The sequence below is a fragment of the Notolepis coatsorum genome, assembly GCF_963971535.1.
Source record: "Notolepis coatsorum genome assembly, chromosome: 1".
NCBI classification, from domain to species: Eukaryota; Metazoa; Chordata; class Actinopteri; order Aulopiformes; family Paralepididae; genus Notolepis; species Notolepis coatsorum.
In genome coordinates, this window is record NC_140165.1 from 8813702 (window position 1) to 8833701 (window position 20000).

The following is a 20000-nucleotide window of genomic DNA, read 5'->3' on the forward strand; positions in this document are numbered from 1 at the left end:
TGTTTGGTCCAGTTCTGTCTGTAAAATCACGTTGTTGTTGTTGTTGTTGTTTTTGTTTTTTTCTACGCGGCCCCCTGGTAGAGCGGCCTTGATGCCGGTGTCTGCCGGGAGCAGATGGGGATCCTGATGAATGAAATGAAACGATATGAAGTGTTTTCTCCCGACAGCATCTGTCTCTCTGTCGCTGTATCTCATCTCTGTGTGTAACTCGCCTCTGACAGTTTCTCCCACATCTCAGTTGGTGTTATTCCTTTCTGTCAACACTGCTACCGTTTTATTCAATCACAGTGTACGTATACCAGGGGGTGCCGGATTAAAATTCAGAAGTGTGGGGGCCAAAAAGTGCGCTCGCATACGGATTCAATTGTCTTTGGATCAAATAGTTTGCATTAGGCAGACATACAGACATATCAAACAACGTTACTCCTGTATGCTGTTGCCTTTCATGAGTGATTTACGGCTGTTAGGACTATCTGACTCTAATTAATAATAATAAACACTGTATGGACTCTGGTGCAGTGTGTTAGTATGGTTTGGACCATCTATATACCATCATCACTATTACTACTGTCTGATTGAATCCTGTCACTCACTACTGTTCACTAATACTACTGTTATCTCTATTATCATTATTAGTTTGTACTTTGTTCTATTACCTATGTACCTATCCTACCAGCAACCCCCCCCCCCCCCCCACTGCTATTACACTTTCCACAAATTGAGTCAGGTCCTGGTTAGGAAGTTGGCTCCAAAGCTGACACATTTATAAGCTTAGCGGATTAATCACAGTAGATGCCTCAACCCATTTGTCTTTTTTAGGAGGGACAGGGGACCTGTAGGGGGAGACAGCACGTCAACAGTAGAGGAGACAGAGGGGACCTGTAGGGGGAGACAGCACGTCAACAGTAGAGGAGACAGAGGGGACCTGTAGGGGGAGACAGCACGTCAACAGTAGAGGAGACAGAGGGGACCTGTAGGGGGAGACAGCACGTCAACAGTAGAGGAGACAGAGGGGACCTGTAGGGGGAGACAGCACGTCAACAGTAGAGGAGACAGAGGGGACCTGTAGGGGGAGACAGCATGTCAACAGTAGAGGAGACAGAGGGGACCTGTAGGGGGAGACAGCATGTCAACAGTAGAGGAGACAGAGGGGACCTGTAGGGGGAGATAGCACGTCAACAGTAGAGGAGACAGAGGGACCTGTAGGGGGAGACAGCACGTCAACAGTAGAGGAGACAGAGGGGACCTGTAGGGGGAGACAGCACGTCAACAGTAGAGGAGACAGAGGGGACCTGTAGGGGGAGACAGCACGTCAACAGTAGAGGAGACAGAGGGACCTGTAGGGGGAGACAGAGGGGACCTGTAGGGGGAGACAGCACGTCAACAGTAGAGGAGACAGAGGGGACCTGTAGGGGGAGACAGCACGTCAACAGTAGAGGACAGAGGGGACCTGTAGGGGGAGACAGCACGTCAACAGTAGAGGAGACAGAGGGGACCTGTAGGGGGAGACAGCACGTCAACAGTAGAGGAGACAGAGGGGACCTGTAGGGGGAGACAGCACGTCAACAGTAGAGGAGACACAGGGGACCTGTAGGGGGAGACAGCACGTCAACAGTAGAGGAGACAGAGGGGACCTGTAGGGGGAGACAGCACGTCAACAGTAGAGGAGACAGGGGACCTGTAGGGGGAGACAGCACGTCAACAGTAGAGGAGACAGGGGACCTGTAGGGGGAGACAGCACGTCAACAGTAGAGGAGACAGGGGGGACCTGTAGGGGGAGACAGCACGTCAACAGTAGAGGAGACAGAGGGGACCTGTAGGGGGGAGACAGCACGTCAACAGTAGAGGACAGAGGGGACCTGTAGGGGGAGACAGCATGTCAACAGTAGAGGAGACAGAGGGACCTGTAGGGGGAGACAGCACGTCAACAGTAGAGGAGACAGAGGGGACCTGTAGGGGGAGACAGCACGTCAACAGTAGAGGAGACACAGGGGACCTGTAGGGGGAGACAGCACGTCAACAGTAGAGGAGACACAGGGGACCTGTAGGGGGAGACAGCACGTCAACAGTAGAGGAGACAGAGGGGACCTGTAGGGGGAGACATCACGTCAACAGTAGAGGAGACAGAGGGGACCTGTAGGGGGAGACAGCACGTCAACAGTAGAGGAGACAGAGGGGACCTGTAGGGGGAGACAGCACGTCAACAGTAGAGGAGACAGAGGGGACCTGTAGGGGGGAGACAGCACGTCAACAGTACAGGAGACAGAGGGGACCTGTAGGGGGGAGACAGCACGTCAACAGTAGAGGAGACAGAGGGGACCTGTAGGGGGGAGACAGCACGTCAACAGTAGAGGGACAGAGGGGACCTGTAGGGGGGAGACAGCACGTCAACAGTAGAGGAGACAGAGGGGACCTGTAGGGGGGAGACAGCACGTCAACAGTAGAGGAGACAGAGGGGAACTGTAGGGGGGAGACAGCACGTCAACAGTACAGGAGACAGAGGGGACCTGTAGGGGGAGACAACACGTCAACAGTAGAGGGGCTACATAGAAGTGGTATACACCATATGAAAGGATTGCTTTGAGATACAGCTCAGCACTGTGTGTCAAGTTTTTTCTACTAATAAATCTGTAATAAACATTGTGTTTTGGTTAGGCGCCTGTCACGGCTAGACGTATTGAACCCAATATGCAGAAAAAAGAAAGGCAGACGGGTCTCGTTAAAAACCCAGCACGGGTATATTTCATTAGAAAAGGGTAGTCAGGTATCCGGGCAGGAATCGAGTGACATGGGGGTGGGGGGGGAGGTCTCGTACAGTCCAGGGTGAGTGTGTGGGGCAGGGTAGTCAGACGGGCAGGGGGTCGATAACGTGACGGGTACTCAGGTTTGATTGATTGATTGAAAAATGTATTGCAGAATGGGTTAAGGGGATGCAGACCAGAGAACGACTTTCGTCTCGTTTACATCAGGGTCCCCCATTTTCAATTCATCGTAACATTTATGACATATATGACATACAGATAAACAGTACTGTTACATCCAGACATTTATGACATACAAGATATACAAATATACGGTACTGTTTAAGAGACAGAGTTTCTAAAAGAGAGTATATACATTTGAGGGGGAAGAAACTGTACATTGGAGGGGGTTGGGTGGGGGGGTTTGGATGTTTATAGGAGCCAGTTTCGAATTTCAGCCTCCCATAGGTGCTCTTTGAGAGCGGTTTTGAAGGTGGGTAGGGAACCACATTATTTTACGGCTGTGGGTAGGGCGTTCCACATTGATGTGGCATAATTGCGAAACGTGTTTAGACCCTTGTTTGAGCCGAATCTGGGTTGAACATGATTTGTGGAACTCCCTCTGGTGTTGTGGTCGTGGTATTCACTGACCTTTGGGAAGTATTTTGACATGTACATGGGTACCTTAGTGGTGTAGTGTATCTTGCAGACCAGGCCCATTGCAAGTTGCTGTACTCTGTCGTCTACTCTATGACATCCTAGGTTGTCAAAATGGGCAGGGGTGAGGTGGGTTTTAGGAGTAAGGTCAAGCAGTAGTCTGACCAGTTTGTTTTGTGATGTTTGTAGTCTTGTTTTTAGTGCCTTTGAGGTGCTTTGGTACCATGAGGTGCAAGCATAGTCGTAGTACCCTTGAATGAGTGCTCCTGCCAGAGTCTTCAGGGTATTCTTGTTTACCAGAGAGGAGATCCGGTACAAGAATCTTGTTCGTTGGTTGACTTTTTTGATTACATTGGTTGCCATTTTGTCACAGGAAAGATTTGCTTCAAGGATGGAACCCAGGTATGTAATTTCATCTTTCCTTGTGACAATATTGTCACCCACTGTAACAGAGAAGCCGTTTGTCTTGCTGAGTTTGTTATTTGATCCGCAGAGAATGGACTCTGTTTTACCCAGGTGTAATAGTGATAGAATCTGCCGAGTTCAGAGCTGAGGGCTTTTTCAACCTGCAACTTGTTCCTGTCAGAGACCAGCAGGGCTGAGTCGTCCGCGAACAGGAAGTTGCAGTAATAAGGGGGGGGGGGTATGCAGGGGCAAGGTAGTCCAACAGGCGAAGGATCATACGCCGGTTCAGGTCCTCATACGTTCCGGGAAAAGGCAAGGAGAGTAGTCAGGCAGGCGAAGGTCGAAACACGTTATCCAAGTACGAGATCAGGGTGAAGAGCCAGGTATCGGACTGCGGGGAAAGGAGGACAACAAAGGGTTAGCCACGGTCAAAGATCAAGGATGGGGGTTATATAGATGATGTAATCGGCCCACAGACGTCAATCAGCTGCTCCGCTGACAGCAGCACACCTGAACTCCATACCTGCTAACGAGAGTGAGAGTGAGAGCGAGAGAGAGAGAAAAAAAGAGTAGTCAGGCAGCGACTGTGACAGCGCCCCCATACATTTATAGAGTGTATACGCGCTTAGAACATTATGATGGAAGTGTTATGATGGCCATTCACATGCTCAGTTATTATGTATCATAATGTATCATAAGTTGTTGCAGCAATTTTTCGGATGATACCATTGATTTATTCCACAGATTCTGTGCAAAATCGAACCCTTTTTGACCACTCGAGAATGAATAAACATGGTCAAAAATATCCCCCCAAAATACCACATCAAGACACCAAGACCCTGAGGGACACCTTCGAAAAGTGATTTGGTATCAAAAACCTTTGACATTTGGAAAATTGCATTCATGGAAAACCATGAATTCTCTGAATTCCCTAGGTCTCTAGTTTGTGTTTGTAAAGTTTTACGACGCCCTGGCAGGGGAAATACCATAGGGGAAGACTGAAAAGGCACGCCTGAAAACAGATCAAACGTTCACTTTTCACAATGGCACGAGCGCTCAATGGCAGCCAGTGTTGGCAAGTAATTGCTTGACATAACTTGATGCACTAACAAAACAAACATTGCCTGCAGTTTTTATACAGGCTTTGTTCAGTAATTTTTTTGTCTGATATGTTGTGTGACAGATGCGTCTGTGCGACGCACCCGCACATATTAACTTGTTCCCTCACCCTTATTGTTTGTTAATGTTTGTACACGTTTACATTCATGATGCACATACACAATTTCTATTTCACATAATGACACACGACACATAGACTTGCGTACTGATATCATGCATCTCGTTCATTTGTTTGTTTCTTCAACTCTGCAGCCAGCCGCCCTCACTCTGGGCAAACAGAGCAGCTGCGACTGGTCCAACTGGGGGGGGGGGGGTTCATGGTATTGTAATTTAGTTTTGTTATATGTATTTCCTTATTAATTAAGATTATTGGTTGTTCAGTTTGGTAGATATGTTGTATGTTGTGTGTTTATTGTTTTTTAGATTAGTCTGAATTGTAAGATGTTGTTTAGTAGATATATATATTTTTTTTTTATCTTTTTCCCCCTCCTTTTTCCTCCGTTTTTCTCCCATCCCAATGTTAGTCGTTATGCTAATTCCCAATCCCCTTCCTGGTCGCTGCGCACCTACCCCCTACGGTCGGTCTAGGAGAGTGGAGGCTATCACATGCTTCCTCCGACACATGTGTAGCCAATCAACCGCTTCTTTTCACCTGGCAGCGTGGACTCTCACTGAGAGGGTGTAACGTGTGGAAGGATCACACTACCCCCCTTAGATCCTTTCCTCGCTGAGCAGGCGCCCCGACCGAACTGTAAGAGTCGCTGTTTACAACGACCAGGACCCACCCCACCAGCTTTCCCACCCCTAACACTGCCAATTGTGTTAGTATGAACGACCAGCCAAGCTGGTAGCAACGCCGGGAGCTGGGCTCGAACCCAGCGTCTCCTGCGTTGGTGGCGAGTGCCTTGCCCACTACACCACCTAGCCGCCCATAGTAGAATATTAGTTATATCAATTTACCTGCCTAGGATAATGTGTCTGGCCAGGACCTATATACAGTTTTGAGTTCTCATTTGTCTTTGTCTTCCGTTCCATCCAGGTCTGTTCTGTCCTGCTTTTATTTTTTGGACCATTTATGTTCTATTTTGTCAATTCTGTATTTGCATATAACCCCTATTTTTTGCCTACACCACAGTGTCCTCCTCGTCTGGCTGCTTGGTCCCTTACATGTTGATTGGATTTAAGTGGGTATAGGGGGCGAGGGGGGTTGCTACTGCTGGCTACACCTCAGGCTCTGCCAAGAGATGTCTGGGGAAATCGAAGGCATAATAAGTTACTAAACTCAAACCCACACGTCAGATCAAAACAAAAAAGTAAACAAAGCACAACACCAGAGGTTTCTGTTTGACGGTGTTACAGATTAGTAGCAGTTTAAATTGAATGAAGCGCATTAAAGGAAGACAGGCTCGACAACCGATCTGTAATATAAATGACCAACAGGATGGCACCCAAAATCAAACCTTGCAGAACACTCTCGGTTACTGACAAAAACTCAGACTGGGCTCTTTTTTCACTCCGTGACAGCAGCTTCGCCTCGAGACGGAGAGCGGTCGTCTGGTAACCGGAAGGTACCCGGTTAGATTCCGGCTCCTCTCGGCAGTGTGTCGAACACTTAACCCCCGACTGCTCCCAATGAGCAGGTCGGCACCTCGCATGGTCGCCGTCGGTGTGTGAACGTGTGGGTGAACGGGTGAATGTGAGGCATGCGTTTGGATAGAAGCGCTATATAAATGCAGTCCGTTTTACCATATTATACAAGTTATAAAAAGTCCATTGATCTGCTAGCTTTTGACATCTGTCGATAGATCTTTTCAGCATAGATTCTGTTGCTAGGCCACCAGCTCGGGGCCCACGTGTTTCCTGCAAGAGAAAAGAAATGTGGGCCCATTGAGAATGTTTAAGTTGTCAAGTTGAAAAGGTCTATTGGATTACATTTTTGTACCAACGCTCCTCTAAGGATATAGAATGAATTGGGAGGGCGATTCATTGTGTTCTCTAACAGTCTCTAACAGTCTTTCTAATGGTTTCTATATCGGTATCTATAACCGTCTCTCTAGCGGTTTCTATAACGGTATCTCTAACTCGCTAATGGTCTCTCTGACCGTCTCTCTAACCATCTCTCTGACCGTCTCTCTGACCGTCTCTCTAACTCCCTGGTGTCTGCAGGGTGATCTCAGCTCTCTGACCGTCTCTCTGACTCCCTGGTGTCTGCAGGGTGATCTCACTCTCTGACCGTCTCTCTAACTCCCTGGTGTCTGCAGGGTGATCTCACTCTCTGACCGTCTCTCTGACTCCCTGGTGTCTGCAGGGTGATCTCACCTCTCTGACCGTCTCTCTGACTCCCTGGTGTCTGCAGGGTGATCTCAGCTCTCTGACCGTCTCTCTGACTCCCTGGTGTCTGCAGGGTGATCTCAGCTCTCTGACCGTCTCTCTAACTCCCTGGTGTCTGCAGGGTGATCTCACTCTCTGACCGTCTCTCTGACTCCCTGGTGTCTGCAGGGTGATCTCAGCTCTCTGACCGTCTCTCTAACTCCCTGGTGTCTGCAGGGTGATCTCAGCTCTCTGACCGTCTCTCTGACTCCCTGGTGTCTGCAGGGTGATCTCAGCTCTCTGACCGTCTCTCTGACTCCCTGGTGTCTGCAGGGTGATCTCAGCTCTCTGACCGTCTCTCTGACTCCCTGATGTCTGCAGGGTGATCTCACTCTCTGACCGTCTCTCTGACTCCCTGGTGTCTGCAGGGTGATCTCAGCTCTCTGACCGTCTCTCTAACTCCCTGATGTCTGCAGGGTGATCTCAGCCATAGTGACCAGCGGCACGGCTCTGGGCAGAGCGTCCTCCTACACCCCAGACTACGCCAAGGCCAAGATCTCTGCCGCTCGCTTCTTCCAGCTGCTGGACCGCGTGCCGAAGATCAACGTCTACAGCGACGAGGGAGAGAAATGGGTAGGATCCCAGGGCTGGTAGGGCTGGTAGAGATGGTAGGGCTGGTAGAGATGGTAGAGATGGTAGAGATGGTAGGGCTGGTAGAGATGGTAGAGCTGGTAGAGATGGTAGAGATGGTAGAGATGGTAGAGATGGTAGAGATGGTAGAGATGGTAGAGATGGTAGGGCTGGTAGAGATGGTAGAGCTGGTAGAGATGGTAGAGATGGTAGAGCTGGTAGAGATGGTAGAGATGGTAGAGATGGTAGAGATGGTAGAGATGGTAGAGATGGTAGAGCTGGTAGAGCTGGTAGAGATGGTAGAGATGGTAGAGCTGGTAGAGATGGTAGAGATGGTAGAGATGGTAGAGATGGTAGAGATGGTAGAGTAGAGCTGGTGGAGCTGGTAGAGATGGTAGAGATGGTAGAGATGGTAGAGCTGGTAGAGATGGTAGAGATGGTAGAGATGGTAGCGATGGTAGCGATGGTAGAGATGGTAGAGATGGTAGAGTAGAGCTGGTAGAGCTGGTAGAGATGGTAGAGATGGTAGAGCTGGTAGAGATGGTAGAGATGGTAGAGATGGTAGAGATGGTAGAGATTGTAGAGATGGTAGAGATGGTAGAGATGGTAGAGATGGTAGAGATGGTAGAGATGGTAGAGATGGTAGAGCTGGTAGAGATGGTAGAGATGGTAGAGATGGTAGAGATGGTAGAGATGGTAGAGATGGTACAGTAGAGCTGGTAGAGATGGTAGAGATGGTAGAGCTGGTAGAGATGGTAGAGATGGTAGAGATGGTAGAGATGGTAGAGCTGGTAGAGCTGGTAGAAATGGTAGAGCTGGTAGAGATGGTAGAGATGGTAGAGCTGGTAGAGATGGTAGAGATGGTAGAGCTGGTAGAGATGGTACAGTAGAGCTGGTAGAGATGGTAGAGCTGGTAGAGCTGGTAGAGATGGTAGAGATGGTAGAGATGGTACAGTAGAGCTGGTAGAGATGGTAGAGCTGGTAGAGCTGGTAGAGATGGTAGAGATGGTAGAGATGGTAGAGATGGTAGAGATGGTAGAGATGGTAGAGCTGGTAGAGATGGTAGAGCTGGTAGAGATGGTAGAGATGGTAGAGATGGTAGAGATGGTAGAGATGGTAGAGATGGTAGAGCTGGTAGAGATGGTAGAGCTGGTAGAGCTGGTAGAGCTGGTAGAGCTGGTAGAGATGGTAGAGCTGGTAGAGATGGTAGAGCTGGTAGAGATGGTAGAGATGGTAGAGCTGGTAGAGATGGTAGAGATGGTAGAGATGGTAGAGATGGTAGAGATGGTAGAGCTAGTAGAGCTGGTAGAGCTGGTAGAGATGGTAGAGATGGTAGAGATGGTAGAGCTGGTAGAGATGGTAGAGATGGTAGAGATGGTAGAGCTAGTAGAGCTGGTAGAGATGGTAGAGATGGTAGAGATGGTAGAGCTGGTAGAGATGGTAGAGATGGTAGAGATGGTAGAGATGGTAGAGATGGTAGAGCTAGTAGAGCTGGTAGAGCTGGTAGAGATGGTAGAGATGGTAGAGATGGTAGAGCTGGTAGAGATGGTAGAGATGGTAGAGATGGTAGAGATGGTAGAGATGGTAGAGCTGGTAGAGATGGTAGAGCTGGTAGAGATGGTAGAGATGGTAGAGATGGTAGAGATGGTAGAGCTGGTAGAGCTGGTAGGACTGGCCTGTATTGGGGGGGGGGGGGGGGGGGGGTACAAATTACAGTAGTGTATTTCGAACGGCATCATGTCCAATGCCTATTCAGTCCAATCAATTTCAATGTGACAAGAGTAGATTGATTGATTGATTTGATTGTGGATTACAGACATCATCCAAGGGATACAATCATGATAAAATGCAAGCACTTATTTCCATCATGGTCCCTGGTATTAAGAGACAGGACATACATCAACATAAAACATTGAACATCATAATACAAACATTGAGAGACTATATGCATAGTAAATAAATATGCTACCCTCTCTTTCCTAAATCAGTAGCCATGTACATACAGACTTTTTGAAGCCAGTTTTTTTTTTTATAAGTATTTTTTATTGCACATTACTTTAGTTACATTCCATATTGATGCACACATGCAATCTTATTTTTTTTCTTGTTCAAAAACTATTGTCCAGCGGCATATAACAAAAAATATTCAAAGTAAGAATAAACATTCTCTTTCTTTTGGCGGGTCCATACATACATATAAACAGGATAGTTAAATAAGCTAGATTTTTGCTGGGAAATAAAATAAAAAAGAGACCAAAAAAATAAAAAATAAAAAACAGAGCATTAGAAAAAGGCCAAAAGCCAAGACACAACAGCGACTATGCCTTCAGTTCAGACATTACTGTAGTATGAGTGACCTTTTGAACTTATATTTCATTTTATATATCATTAGAAAAAGGCCAAAAGCCAAGACACCACAGAGATTATACCTTCAGACATTGCTGTAATACGAGTAATATTTTGAACTTATATATCCTCTTCATCCTCCCTCAGACCCTTTAAGTAGTCCAACACCGGTCCCCATGTCATATCAAACACCTTTCTCCGTCCTGTATTTTTAAATCAACATTTTTGAAGCCAGTTAACCTGTTTAATGCTGCTGGGCAGGCTGTTCCACACTACTGCAGCTGAGTAAAGGAAGGTCTGCTCGCCGTACGAAATAAGTTTGAATCTGAAAGGGACTATGATTATATTTAACATATTGAAAGTAATTGTACAGGTAACTTAGCACCTCCCCTTTATAAATCCTATATAAACTAGGCATCATTTCAGCATTGAGACTCTTTTGTCAACTTTGAGCCACCCTATAGGCTGTTGAAGTGGGGCTGGTCTAAATGTGTACGAATGGGGAGCTGCAGGACTATCCTTTTTTTTATCCACTTTTTCTCCCATTTTTCTATATTTTTCTCCCATCCCAATTTCGTATCGTCCAATTCAACCCTCCCCTGTCACGAACGCTGTTTCTTGCCTCCCACAAGCCGGCTGCAATGTGGACTAAGTCATACATAGCACAAGTCCCCTCCGGTACTCGAGGTAACAGCAGTCGCATCTTTTCACCTGCGCAGCTCGATCTCTCAGTGGCCAGGAGTAACGCGTGGGAGGCTCACGCTGCCCCCGACACTTCCTGATTCTACTGCGCAGGCGCACCAACCGACCTGTAGGAGTCGCTGTCCACAACGCCTGATCCCCACCCATCAGTTTCCCACCCCCTAATACGGCCAATGTGTATTAGTATGAACGACCAGCTAAACTGAAAGCAATGTGGAGCGCTGGGCTCGAACAGGCGAGCCCAGCGTCTCCGCATTCGTGGCGAGCGCCTTGCCCACTACGCCACGTAGCCGCCCATAGCTGCAGGACTATCCTATAACTAGCTTGTTCTGGGCAGTTTGACGTCTAATTGTATGTTGCTGGGGACACTGTCATACCAGGACAACCGAGCATAGTCGAAGTGGGACTGAATTAACGCCCCTGTGAGTGCTCTAAAGCTTTCCTGTCCAGGTATTTTGAATTTCTTGCAAGAAATGTAATTCTGTGATTAACTTTGACTATTACCTTTTTATACTTGCTTGCCCCTGAGAGTGTGTTGTCTAAAAGTACACCCTAGATACACCACTGATTTTGTACTGGTGACAAGTAGTGATGCAATCTATTTAAAACAAAGTTATGATTATAAATGAATAAGACAAGAAAATACAGACACACAAATTCATTGTGATCAATAATATCAATGATCAGATTTACACCTCAATGCAGTTTGACCAACTGTACTTGACCCTTTACTATACTGTACATCGCACAAACAGTAGATGGCGCCCTATTACCCAGAGTCAAGCCTCATCCGTTGACCTTCTTTTCATCCTCTCATCTTCTGACCCCCTGCCCCGCCCCCGCCTCTCTCTCTCTTCCCTCTCACCCCCTGCCCCCCCCCGCCCCCCCCCGTCTCTCTCTCTTCCCTCTCACCCCCTGCACCCTGCACCCCCCCCCCGTCTCTCTCTCTCTTCCCTCTCACCCCCCCCCCCGTCTCTCTCTCTTCCCTCTCGCCCCCCCCCCCGTCCGTCTCTCTCCCTCTTCCCTCTCGCCCCAGGCTGACTTCAGGGGCGACGTGGAGTTCCTCGACTGTAAGTTCACGTACCCCGCGCGGCCCGACATCCAGGTGCTGAACGGGCTCCACGTGTCGGTGAAGCCCGGCCAGACGCTGGCCTTCGTGGGCAGCAGCGGTTGTGGCAAGAGCACCAGCGTCCAGCTCCTGGAGAGGTTCTACGACCCGGACCACGGCAGAGTGGTGAGGATGAGGAGCCGAGGGCCGCTGTTGTATTAGTGTGTGTGTGTGTGTGTGTGTGTGTGTGTGTGTGTGTGTGCGCGTGCGCATGTGTGTGTCCAAAATGATCCATGTGTGTACATAATGTAGTACAGACAATGATTTCAATCTACCCTCACCCAGAATCTTAGGTCCTGTGTTATCGACGTTTTCTCTGAGACACATTCGCCGTACATGATCGGTTATATATCCGGTGAATACAGAAGTATACGTTGTGGCTGCTTCCGAGTACAGAAAGAGTTTTTTTGTGTGTGATGTTAGTTATTACAGTATGTAACATAATGCTACTCCTGGGATGGGTAAAAAAAAAAAAAAAAAAAAAGAGAGAATGAAAAAGTTTGAGGTTTCATCAGACCGTGTTTAGTGTTTTGTCAGCGAGCCAGACAGTTCTCACTGCCAAGAAGCCGGCAGACCTAATGGAGCTGGAAATGGTTTGGTACCACACATTGTCTGCGTTTTATCTTCGGAAGGTGATACTAGAAAATCAGTATCACTGACCTTCCCACTGTGTACCATATGGAGCTAATGCAAGAGAGAACATATGGCACCATATAATATAACTGTTAACCCTCTGAGCCCCGGACGGGAGGCTGTTGCAGGCTCGGTTTTAAAGGAACACGCCAACATTTTGGGAAATTCGCTTACCGTCTTCTCCAGAGAGAGAGACGAGAAGATAGATACCAGTTTCCTCTCTGTGCGTTCAGTAGAAAGCTATCTGGCTGCACGTTAGCCTAGCTTAGCACAATGAATGGAAGCGGACATGGCCGGTTAGCCTTCGGGAGAGGTGTTAGTTGGACAATGCCTATAGGCTAACCGTGCCAAGTCCGCTTCCATTCATTGAGATTTGGCTGGTGAAGATGCTGAGTGGCTAGTGACTTTTTTTAATTTTTGTATCCACTTTTTCTCCTCCTATTTTTCTGTATTTTCCTCCCATCCCAATTTAGTCGTTATGCCAATTCCCCCCCCTCCCCTTCCTGGCCGTTGCGCGCATGTGCCCCCCACTGGTCGGTCTAGGGAGCCCTGAAGTCTATCACATGCTTCCTCCGAGACATAGGAGACAGCCAGCAGCCTCTTTTCACCTGCCAGCGCGGACTCTCATTGGTGAGGTGTAACGCGTGGGAGGTCATGCTGCCTTCACCATTTCCCCTCCCTCGCTGTGCAGCCGCCCTGACCGACCTGTAGGAGTCGCTGTTTACAACGACCAGATTACCACCCCACCGGCTTCCCTCCTGCTGACTCTGCCAATTGTGTCAGTATGACGGCCGGCCCAAGCCGGAGGCACCGCTGACAGCCGGATTCGATACCAGTGTCTCGGCGGTGGTAGACAGACGCTTAGTCCGCTGCGCTACCCGCACGCCTCCTTTAAACATTAGTGAAAAGAAAATGGAGCTATTTCTTGATGATACCGACACGCTTGCATTTAGCTAAAAGGTAAAAGCGACTCTCTCTGTGTTTGTGGCAGCTGATCGACGGCCGCGAGTCGACCAGCGTCAACGTGGCCTTCCTGCGCTCCAAGATCGGCGTTGTGTCCCAGGAGCCCATCCTGTTCGACTGCAGCATCGGGGAGAACATCAAGTACGGAGACAACTCGCGGGAGATCACCATGAACGACGTCATCTCCGCCTCCAGGAAGGCTCAGCTCCACGACTTTGTGATGTCGCTTCCTGAGGTAACCGCCCGGGGTGTTTTCCGATGAGCTCGGGTGTCCGTTAGACACACTGGGTCTCATTCTCCAACGGACTTTAAAGACAAAAAAATTGCTCTTAGGGCCATTTAAGACATCTTAGATTTTGGGATTCCCCAACCTTCCCTAAACTTGGATTCGGCTTTATTCGGGAGGAATCATAGTGATTCCTTCATGTCAACTCTACAGGCCTCCTTGGAATTAACTAATCATAATTGAAATAAATATGACAATATTTGTAGGAAAAAAAATGTACGCATTTGATGTCGGGAAAAATAAATAAAATAAATAAAATCCAAGCTTAGGCACGGTTGGGGAATCCCAAAATCTAAGATGTCTTAAATGGCCCTAAGAGCAAATTTTTTGTCTTAAGTCCGTTGGAGAATGAGACCCAATGTCCTCTAGAGTCTAGACCCACTGTGTGGCTGACTGAACCAGAGATAAGAGGGTAAATCCACCCTAAACTCAGCCTGTCCACCTTGTTATTTGTGAGATATAGTGTGGGGTACCTGAGTGGCTTTTCTATAAAAAGTTTGTGTTGTGTTTTATTCGGATCCCCATTTGCTGTCAACCTAGTTGTTGCTGGTTTCCTGACGCGTTATTTCCTCGCGTCTAATTCTTCTGATTTCCGCCGGGATGCACTGAGATATTTCTAAACTCATATTTAGCTAATAACACTTAAATTCATTGGTAAACAAGTGCTGAAAATATACACTTTGGCTGCTGTTTTGATAGGGTTAGGGGTCTTTACTCTTGGCTACATTTGGAGGGAAAAAAACGCAACATTAATTAATACGGACTGTATTGATCTATTTATGACATGATATTAATTTTGGCCCCATCGGGCTTAAGGGGTTAATGACCGCTAGCCTTCCTGGGGTCCTCGCAAGACAATATTATTACAGAATACAAATACAGAATGTAATTAGTAATACAATTAAAATAAGAAGAAAAGAAAAGAGAGAACTGAAAGTAATAAAACATGTATTCTTAATAAATGATTGAACACATTCCCCAAAAACTCATATCTGAAAGGGTAACTGAAATTGATAAAAGATATATATACAATCAAATTAAATTAAATAAAAAAACATAAAATAGTCAATCACATCTTTACCACATCAGTCTCATTTACATCAGTTCACTTTTCACTATCTTTTTAAAACTATATGTATTCTTTACTAGCCTTGTGTATACCGGTATAGCCTGCTCCAGTTGAATATGGCTCTACATTTTGGGGATTTTAAACAACCTTTACAGGTCGAGGAAGTACCAGGTTGCCACTTAGCGCCTGTCTGGTGAGATGAGTGACTATTTTCAGTATAATCTAATTGGTATAATTTTAAAGGGCCCTCTGACAGAGGGACATGGCCAGTAAACGGTTTATTGAAGAGTGGCAAGATGTTACAAGCCAGAGCAGATGTCGCATGGTGTCATAACAAAGGCTGTCCTCCTAGTGTGTGTGTGTGTGTGTGTGTGTGTGTGTGTGTGTGTGTGTGTGTGTGTGTGTGTGTGTGTGTGCGTGTGCGTGTGCGTGTGCGTGCGTGCGTGTGGGGCTGACTGATTTCACCATCAATAATCTTAATAAACAACAGGTGCGCAGTCACCCCTGCTCCCAGGACTAATTAGCTTGACCCAGGGCAGGTGTGGCTGATCCCAGGTCTGATTAGCTTGACCCAGGGCAGGTGTGGCTGCTTAAATCAGCCATTTCCCTGCTAGAGTGAGCTCTTTTGAAACGCACCGTTGCGCGCGTGGCCCGACAGATGGAGATCGACCGTCCTCACGTGTATACCGCCACCTAGAGGCTCTGATTCATCTGTATAACCAGGTTGCAGAAAACCAATCAATCACTCTTTCCGCTAAGTGGCAATTATGCAGAATAGTCACCGCTGAAGTAGCAGTGGTGTGTTCTGGGTAGAAAACAGGTGGAGATTTCCGAAGCAATGGTGGCAGTGGCAGCAACGTTAGGCTCGTTTAAAGAAGACTGACGGCTCGCCTCTAAAACAGACCAGAGTAACCGATCGCAGGGCGAAAGCGAGCAGGCTTTTTAAGTCGTGCGGCTCTGTGTCGACTACACGAGCAACGGCAGACGCCATGTTTATCAGACAGGATGTGTACAACAACATGATGCATAACAACTGTCTCTTCATGTTTCTTATTTAAATAAAGGATATACCAAGCTGTATACAGGGCACTCCAAACTCAGTTTACCCACCCTTTATTCGACCAGGAAAGTAGTGGACAATTAATGAGTAATCGTGCTTAAAGGAACAGGCCAACGTTTTGGGAAATTAGCTTACCGTCTTTTAGAACATAGATACCAGTTTCCTCTCTGTGCGTTCAGTAGAAAGCTATTTGGGAGAGGTGTTAGTTGGACAATGCCTAGGCTAACCGGCACTGTCCGCTTCCATTCATTGTGCTAAGCTAGGCTAACGTACATCTTGGAAAAGTGCATCGTAACCACACGGTATTTCCACAGATCTATTGTCGATGCTTATAGTGTTTTCTGCTCTTTTGTCGCCCTCAGAAATACAACACCAACGTGGGTTCTCAGGGTTCCCAGCTGTCCAGGGGCCAGAAGCAGCGGATTGCCATCGCCAGGGCGATCATACGAGACCCCAAGATCCTGCTGCTGGACGAGGCCACGTCGGCCCTCGACACCGAGAGCGAGAAGGTAACCGTCACTCAAAACTAGGGCTGAGCGATTAATCGATTTTAAATCGAAATCGCGATTTGAAATGATGCAATTAGCAAAACGCAAACAAATTTTTTTTTTTACATTTTTTATATATTTTTTTATTTAACCAGGAAGTCCCATGAGATACAAGATCTCCTTTGCAAGTTGTTGTTATTGTTGTAGGATCAGTTTGGGAGAAGGAGGTAAGGGGTTTTAGATTGTGTTGTTGTGAAGTTTAGACTTCAGAGAGGGAGAGTAAAGTACAGAAAAAAAGGTACCGTTGGGTACCGGTGTCGATTCGTGTCGATTCCCAGGTAAAAAGAAACATTTTCAGGCTCGGTGTCCCGAACAGACTCACCGCGGTGGCAAGATGCAAGCGGCATTTTACAATAAACCTCTGTGGGGCTGCTTAATTTTTTTTTTTAATAATAATCGCAAATTTTATCGCAATCGCAATATCTGTCCGAAAAATCGCAATTAGATTATTTCCAATTATTTCCAAGAGTGCAAATGTAACAGTAAAGTGCAATAGTAATATACAATGTACAGTATATTTAATTAGACTGGGTATAAAATATATAAATGAGCACTAATGAGTGTAGTGCTAATCAGATGTATGTACAGAGTTATATATATTATATAAAATAAGTTAATTAATAAATGAAAGTATTATAGTTTTGAATGGGTTTCATGGATCCTTGGGGAGTCATTCGACTCGCTCAAGATGTTAGAGAACCACATAACCTTTCAGTTCAAGTAAAAAAATAAAAATAAAAATAAATGTATACACCGGGCTTTTCACCCTCCTGACGTCAACCAGTGAAACAGCAGGAGGTACGGGCACTCTCTCCCATTTATTTCGGCTGATAGCCCTACGCACTCTCATAGACATCACCGCTATTATTACCACGACCACCACTTTAAGTTCAAAGGTATCGTGCGGCACAGCAGAGGCTGATAGACCGGCCCTACGCACGGCACTCTCTCCATCCCAAATTGCCACTGAGTCGTGAGCACGGGAGAAAATGTACACTGTGTGTGGAGCCATTAGTACAACATTGTAATACCTGTAATCAAGGCCTGATAAAAATTACTGTAATTGGGGGCGCCAGGGTGGTGCACCACCACGTGCAGCGCTGCGGTGCAACCAACGCGGCCATCCCGGGTTCGACTCCCGGACCCGGTGACCTTTGGCGAATGTCTTCCCCCGTCTATCTCCCATTCTTCCTCTCTCTCTCTCTCTACCGGACTGCCCGGTAGCAAAAACCAATAAAAATATACCAAAAACATCAACAACAAAAAAATTATTACTGTAATTGGAAAGCTGGTGGGTGTGTGTGAGTTCCTGCATAACGCACTTATCTGCACTGTTCTTGCTAGGGGTGGGGGAAAAAAACGATACGTAGTAGTATCGCGATACTTTGCGTGGTGATACTGTATCGATACAGGGACGGCAAGTATTGATATTTAATTATTCATAAAAAAAAAATTGTATAAGGAAGTTGCATTGTTCATTTCAATACCTGTAATAGTACAGTAGTCCACACACACACACACACACACACACACACACACACACACACACACACACATGTGCATTCAGTTAAGTTGAATATGACTGTAATACAAACAGTTCAGTTTGTCAGGTACATGCAACACAGATTACAGTGTTTACATCTGTCTGCTTGAGAAAATACCATGTTCTGCAATAAAAATGATTGAAGTGAGATGAACAGACTGAACTTTATTTTATTAGATAAAACATGTTGACAAAGTTTTACTTTGCACTTGAAAAAAGGTAATAAATTAAATGTGATCCAAAAAAAATAAAAATTTCGCAATACTCAGCATATCGCGATATATTTAGTATCGCGATACTATCGTATTGTGAGGTCTCTGGCGATTCCCACCCCTGGTTCTTCTCGCGCTTGTGTCCATGTGCATTTCTGAACGTGTCTGTGTGTGTGTGTGTGTGTGTGTGTGTGTGTGTGTGTGTGTGTGTGTGTGTGTGTGTGTGTGTGTGTGTGTGTGTGTGTGTGTGTGTGTGTGTGTGTGTGTGTGTGTGTGTGTGTGTGTGTGTGTGTGTGTGTGTGTGTGTGTGTGTGTGTGTGTGTGTGTGTGTGTGTGTGTGCGTGCGTGCGTGTGTGCATTGTGCAGACCGTGCAGGAGGCACTGGACAAAGCCAGGGAGGGGCGGACGTGCATCGTCATCGCCCACCGCCTGTCCACCATCCAGAACTCGGACATCATCGCCGTCATGTCCAGAGGCTTCGTGATGGAGCAAGGCGCGCACGATCACCTCATGGGCCTCAAGGGTGCCTATTACAAACTGGTTACCACGGGAGCACCAATCAGCTAACTGCTCGGGGGGAACAGTAGCCAATCGGGAATCTTCCAGAAGGAGAAGAGGAAGGACAGTGTTGCCACGTGTTACATCGTGGGAGAGAGTGACACTGGCCAATTTTCTTCCCGCGCTTGACCTGCCGGCCTCATACACAGGGTTTTATTAAGCTAACATGTTGTTTTAAAACAATGCACACTGCCAATTTTGGTAAGGAGATAAAATACAAGAGTTGTTTTTGGTGTTAATATTCAGGGTATGTAAAAAGTACCCAGAAATTATACTTAAGCGAACGTATGGGTACCGTCTCAAAATCGTACTCAAGTAAAAGTCAGAGTATCTGGCTAAAAACACACTTGAGTAAAAAAGTCAAAAAGTTTCTACTTTTAAATGTACGTACTAAAAAGACTGTCTATTCTTCTGATAGCAGGTGTTTAATCAAAGATCTCCGCTTTCTAGTCTTGCACAAGGACCAATCAGCATGGGTATGGGCGGGTTCATTTTCCATTGATGGGGATTTGATTGGCTGTTTTTAAATAAAGTGCGGCCGCAGGATTAATAACGTTAACGTTAGTTTGGCCAGAGAAACAAATATACCAATTCAAATAGTTGGACCTGCGAGATTTGTACTTTGTACTTTGTAGGTCTGCATTTTAAATGTAAGGAGTAAAAAGTATGTTTTTTTTCTCTTAAATGTAATTGAGTAAAAGTACAAGTATACAAACCTAATAATACTTGAGTAAAGTACAAATCCCCCAAAACAGTACTTAAGTATTGTAACAAAGTACAATTACTCAAGTACTTTACACCCCTGATTATATTATAGTCTATGGTACATTTGTATTTGAAAAAATTATTCTACACAGCCACATTCTGGGTCTGACATTGCTGAAGAAATCGATAGAGGGCAAACATGTTTTTTTTAGTATGCGCAAGAATGACCAGGGCTGTGTCTGAAATCCCTCAGTACCTACACAGTGAGACAGAAGCTACCTACCCACAAACCTACTTGTAACAAATCTGCTCCTACTGTGCAGTAGTAGGGAAGTTGTGCTTTTGTTTTGACTCTTACATTAAAATGTTGTTTTAATAGTGTAGAACTGTAGCAATATGCAGCAT

At 46.4% G+C, this 20000-nt stretch overlaps 1 protein-coding gene across 1 annotated transcript in view; it reads left to right on the forward strand.

Moving 5' to 3' along the window:
• Positions 1-18899, forward strand: part of abcb11b (ATP-binding cassette, sub-family B (MDR/TAP), member 11b) — a gene marked incomplete at both ends in the record, with an annotated part of 87732 nt that extends 68833 nt beyond the window's left edge. The window contains 5 exons of the mRNA XM_084333839.1: positions 7709-7865; positions 11947-12144; positions 13643-13849; positions 16392-16538; positions 18699-18899. Of these exons, the coding sequence (XP_084189965.1) occupies positions 7709-7865; positions 11947-12144; positions 13643-13849; positions 16392-16538; positions 18699-18899 (910 nt within the window). The remainder of the gene's footprint in view (positions 1-7708; positions 7866-11946; positions 12145-13642; positions 13850-16391; positions 16539-18698) is intronic.
• Positions 18900-20000: the final 1101 nt, after the last annotated feature.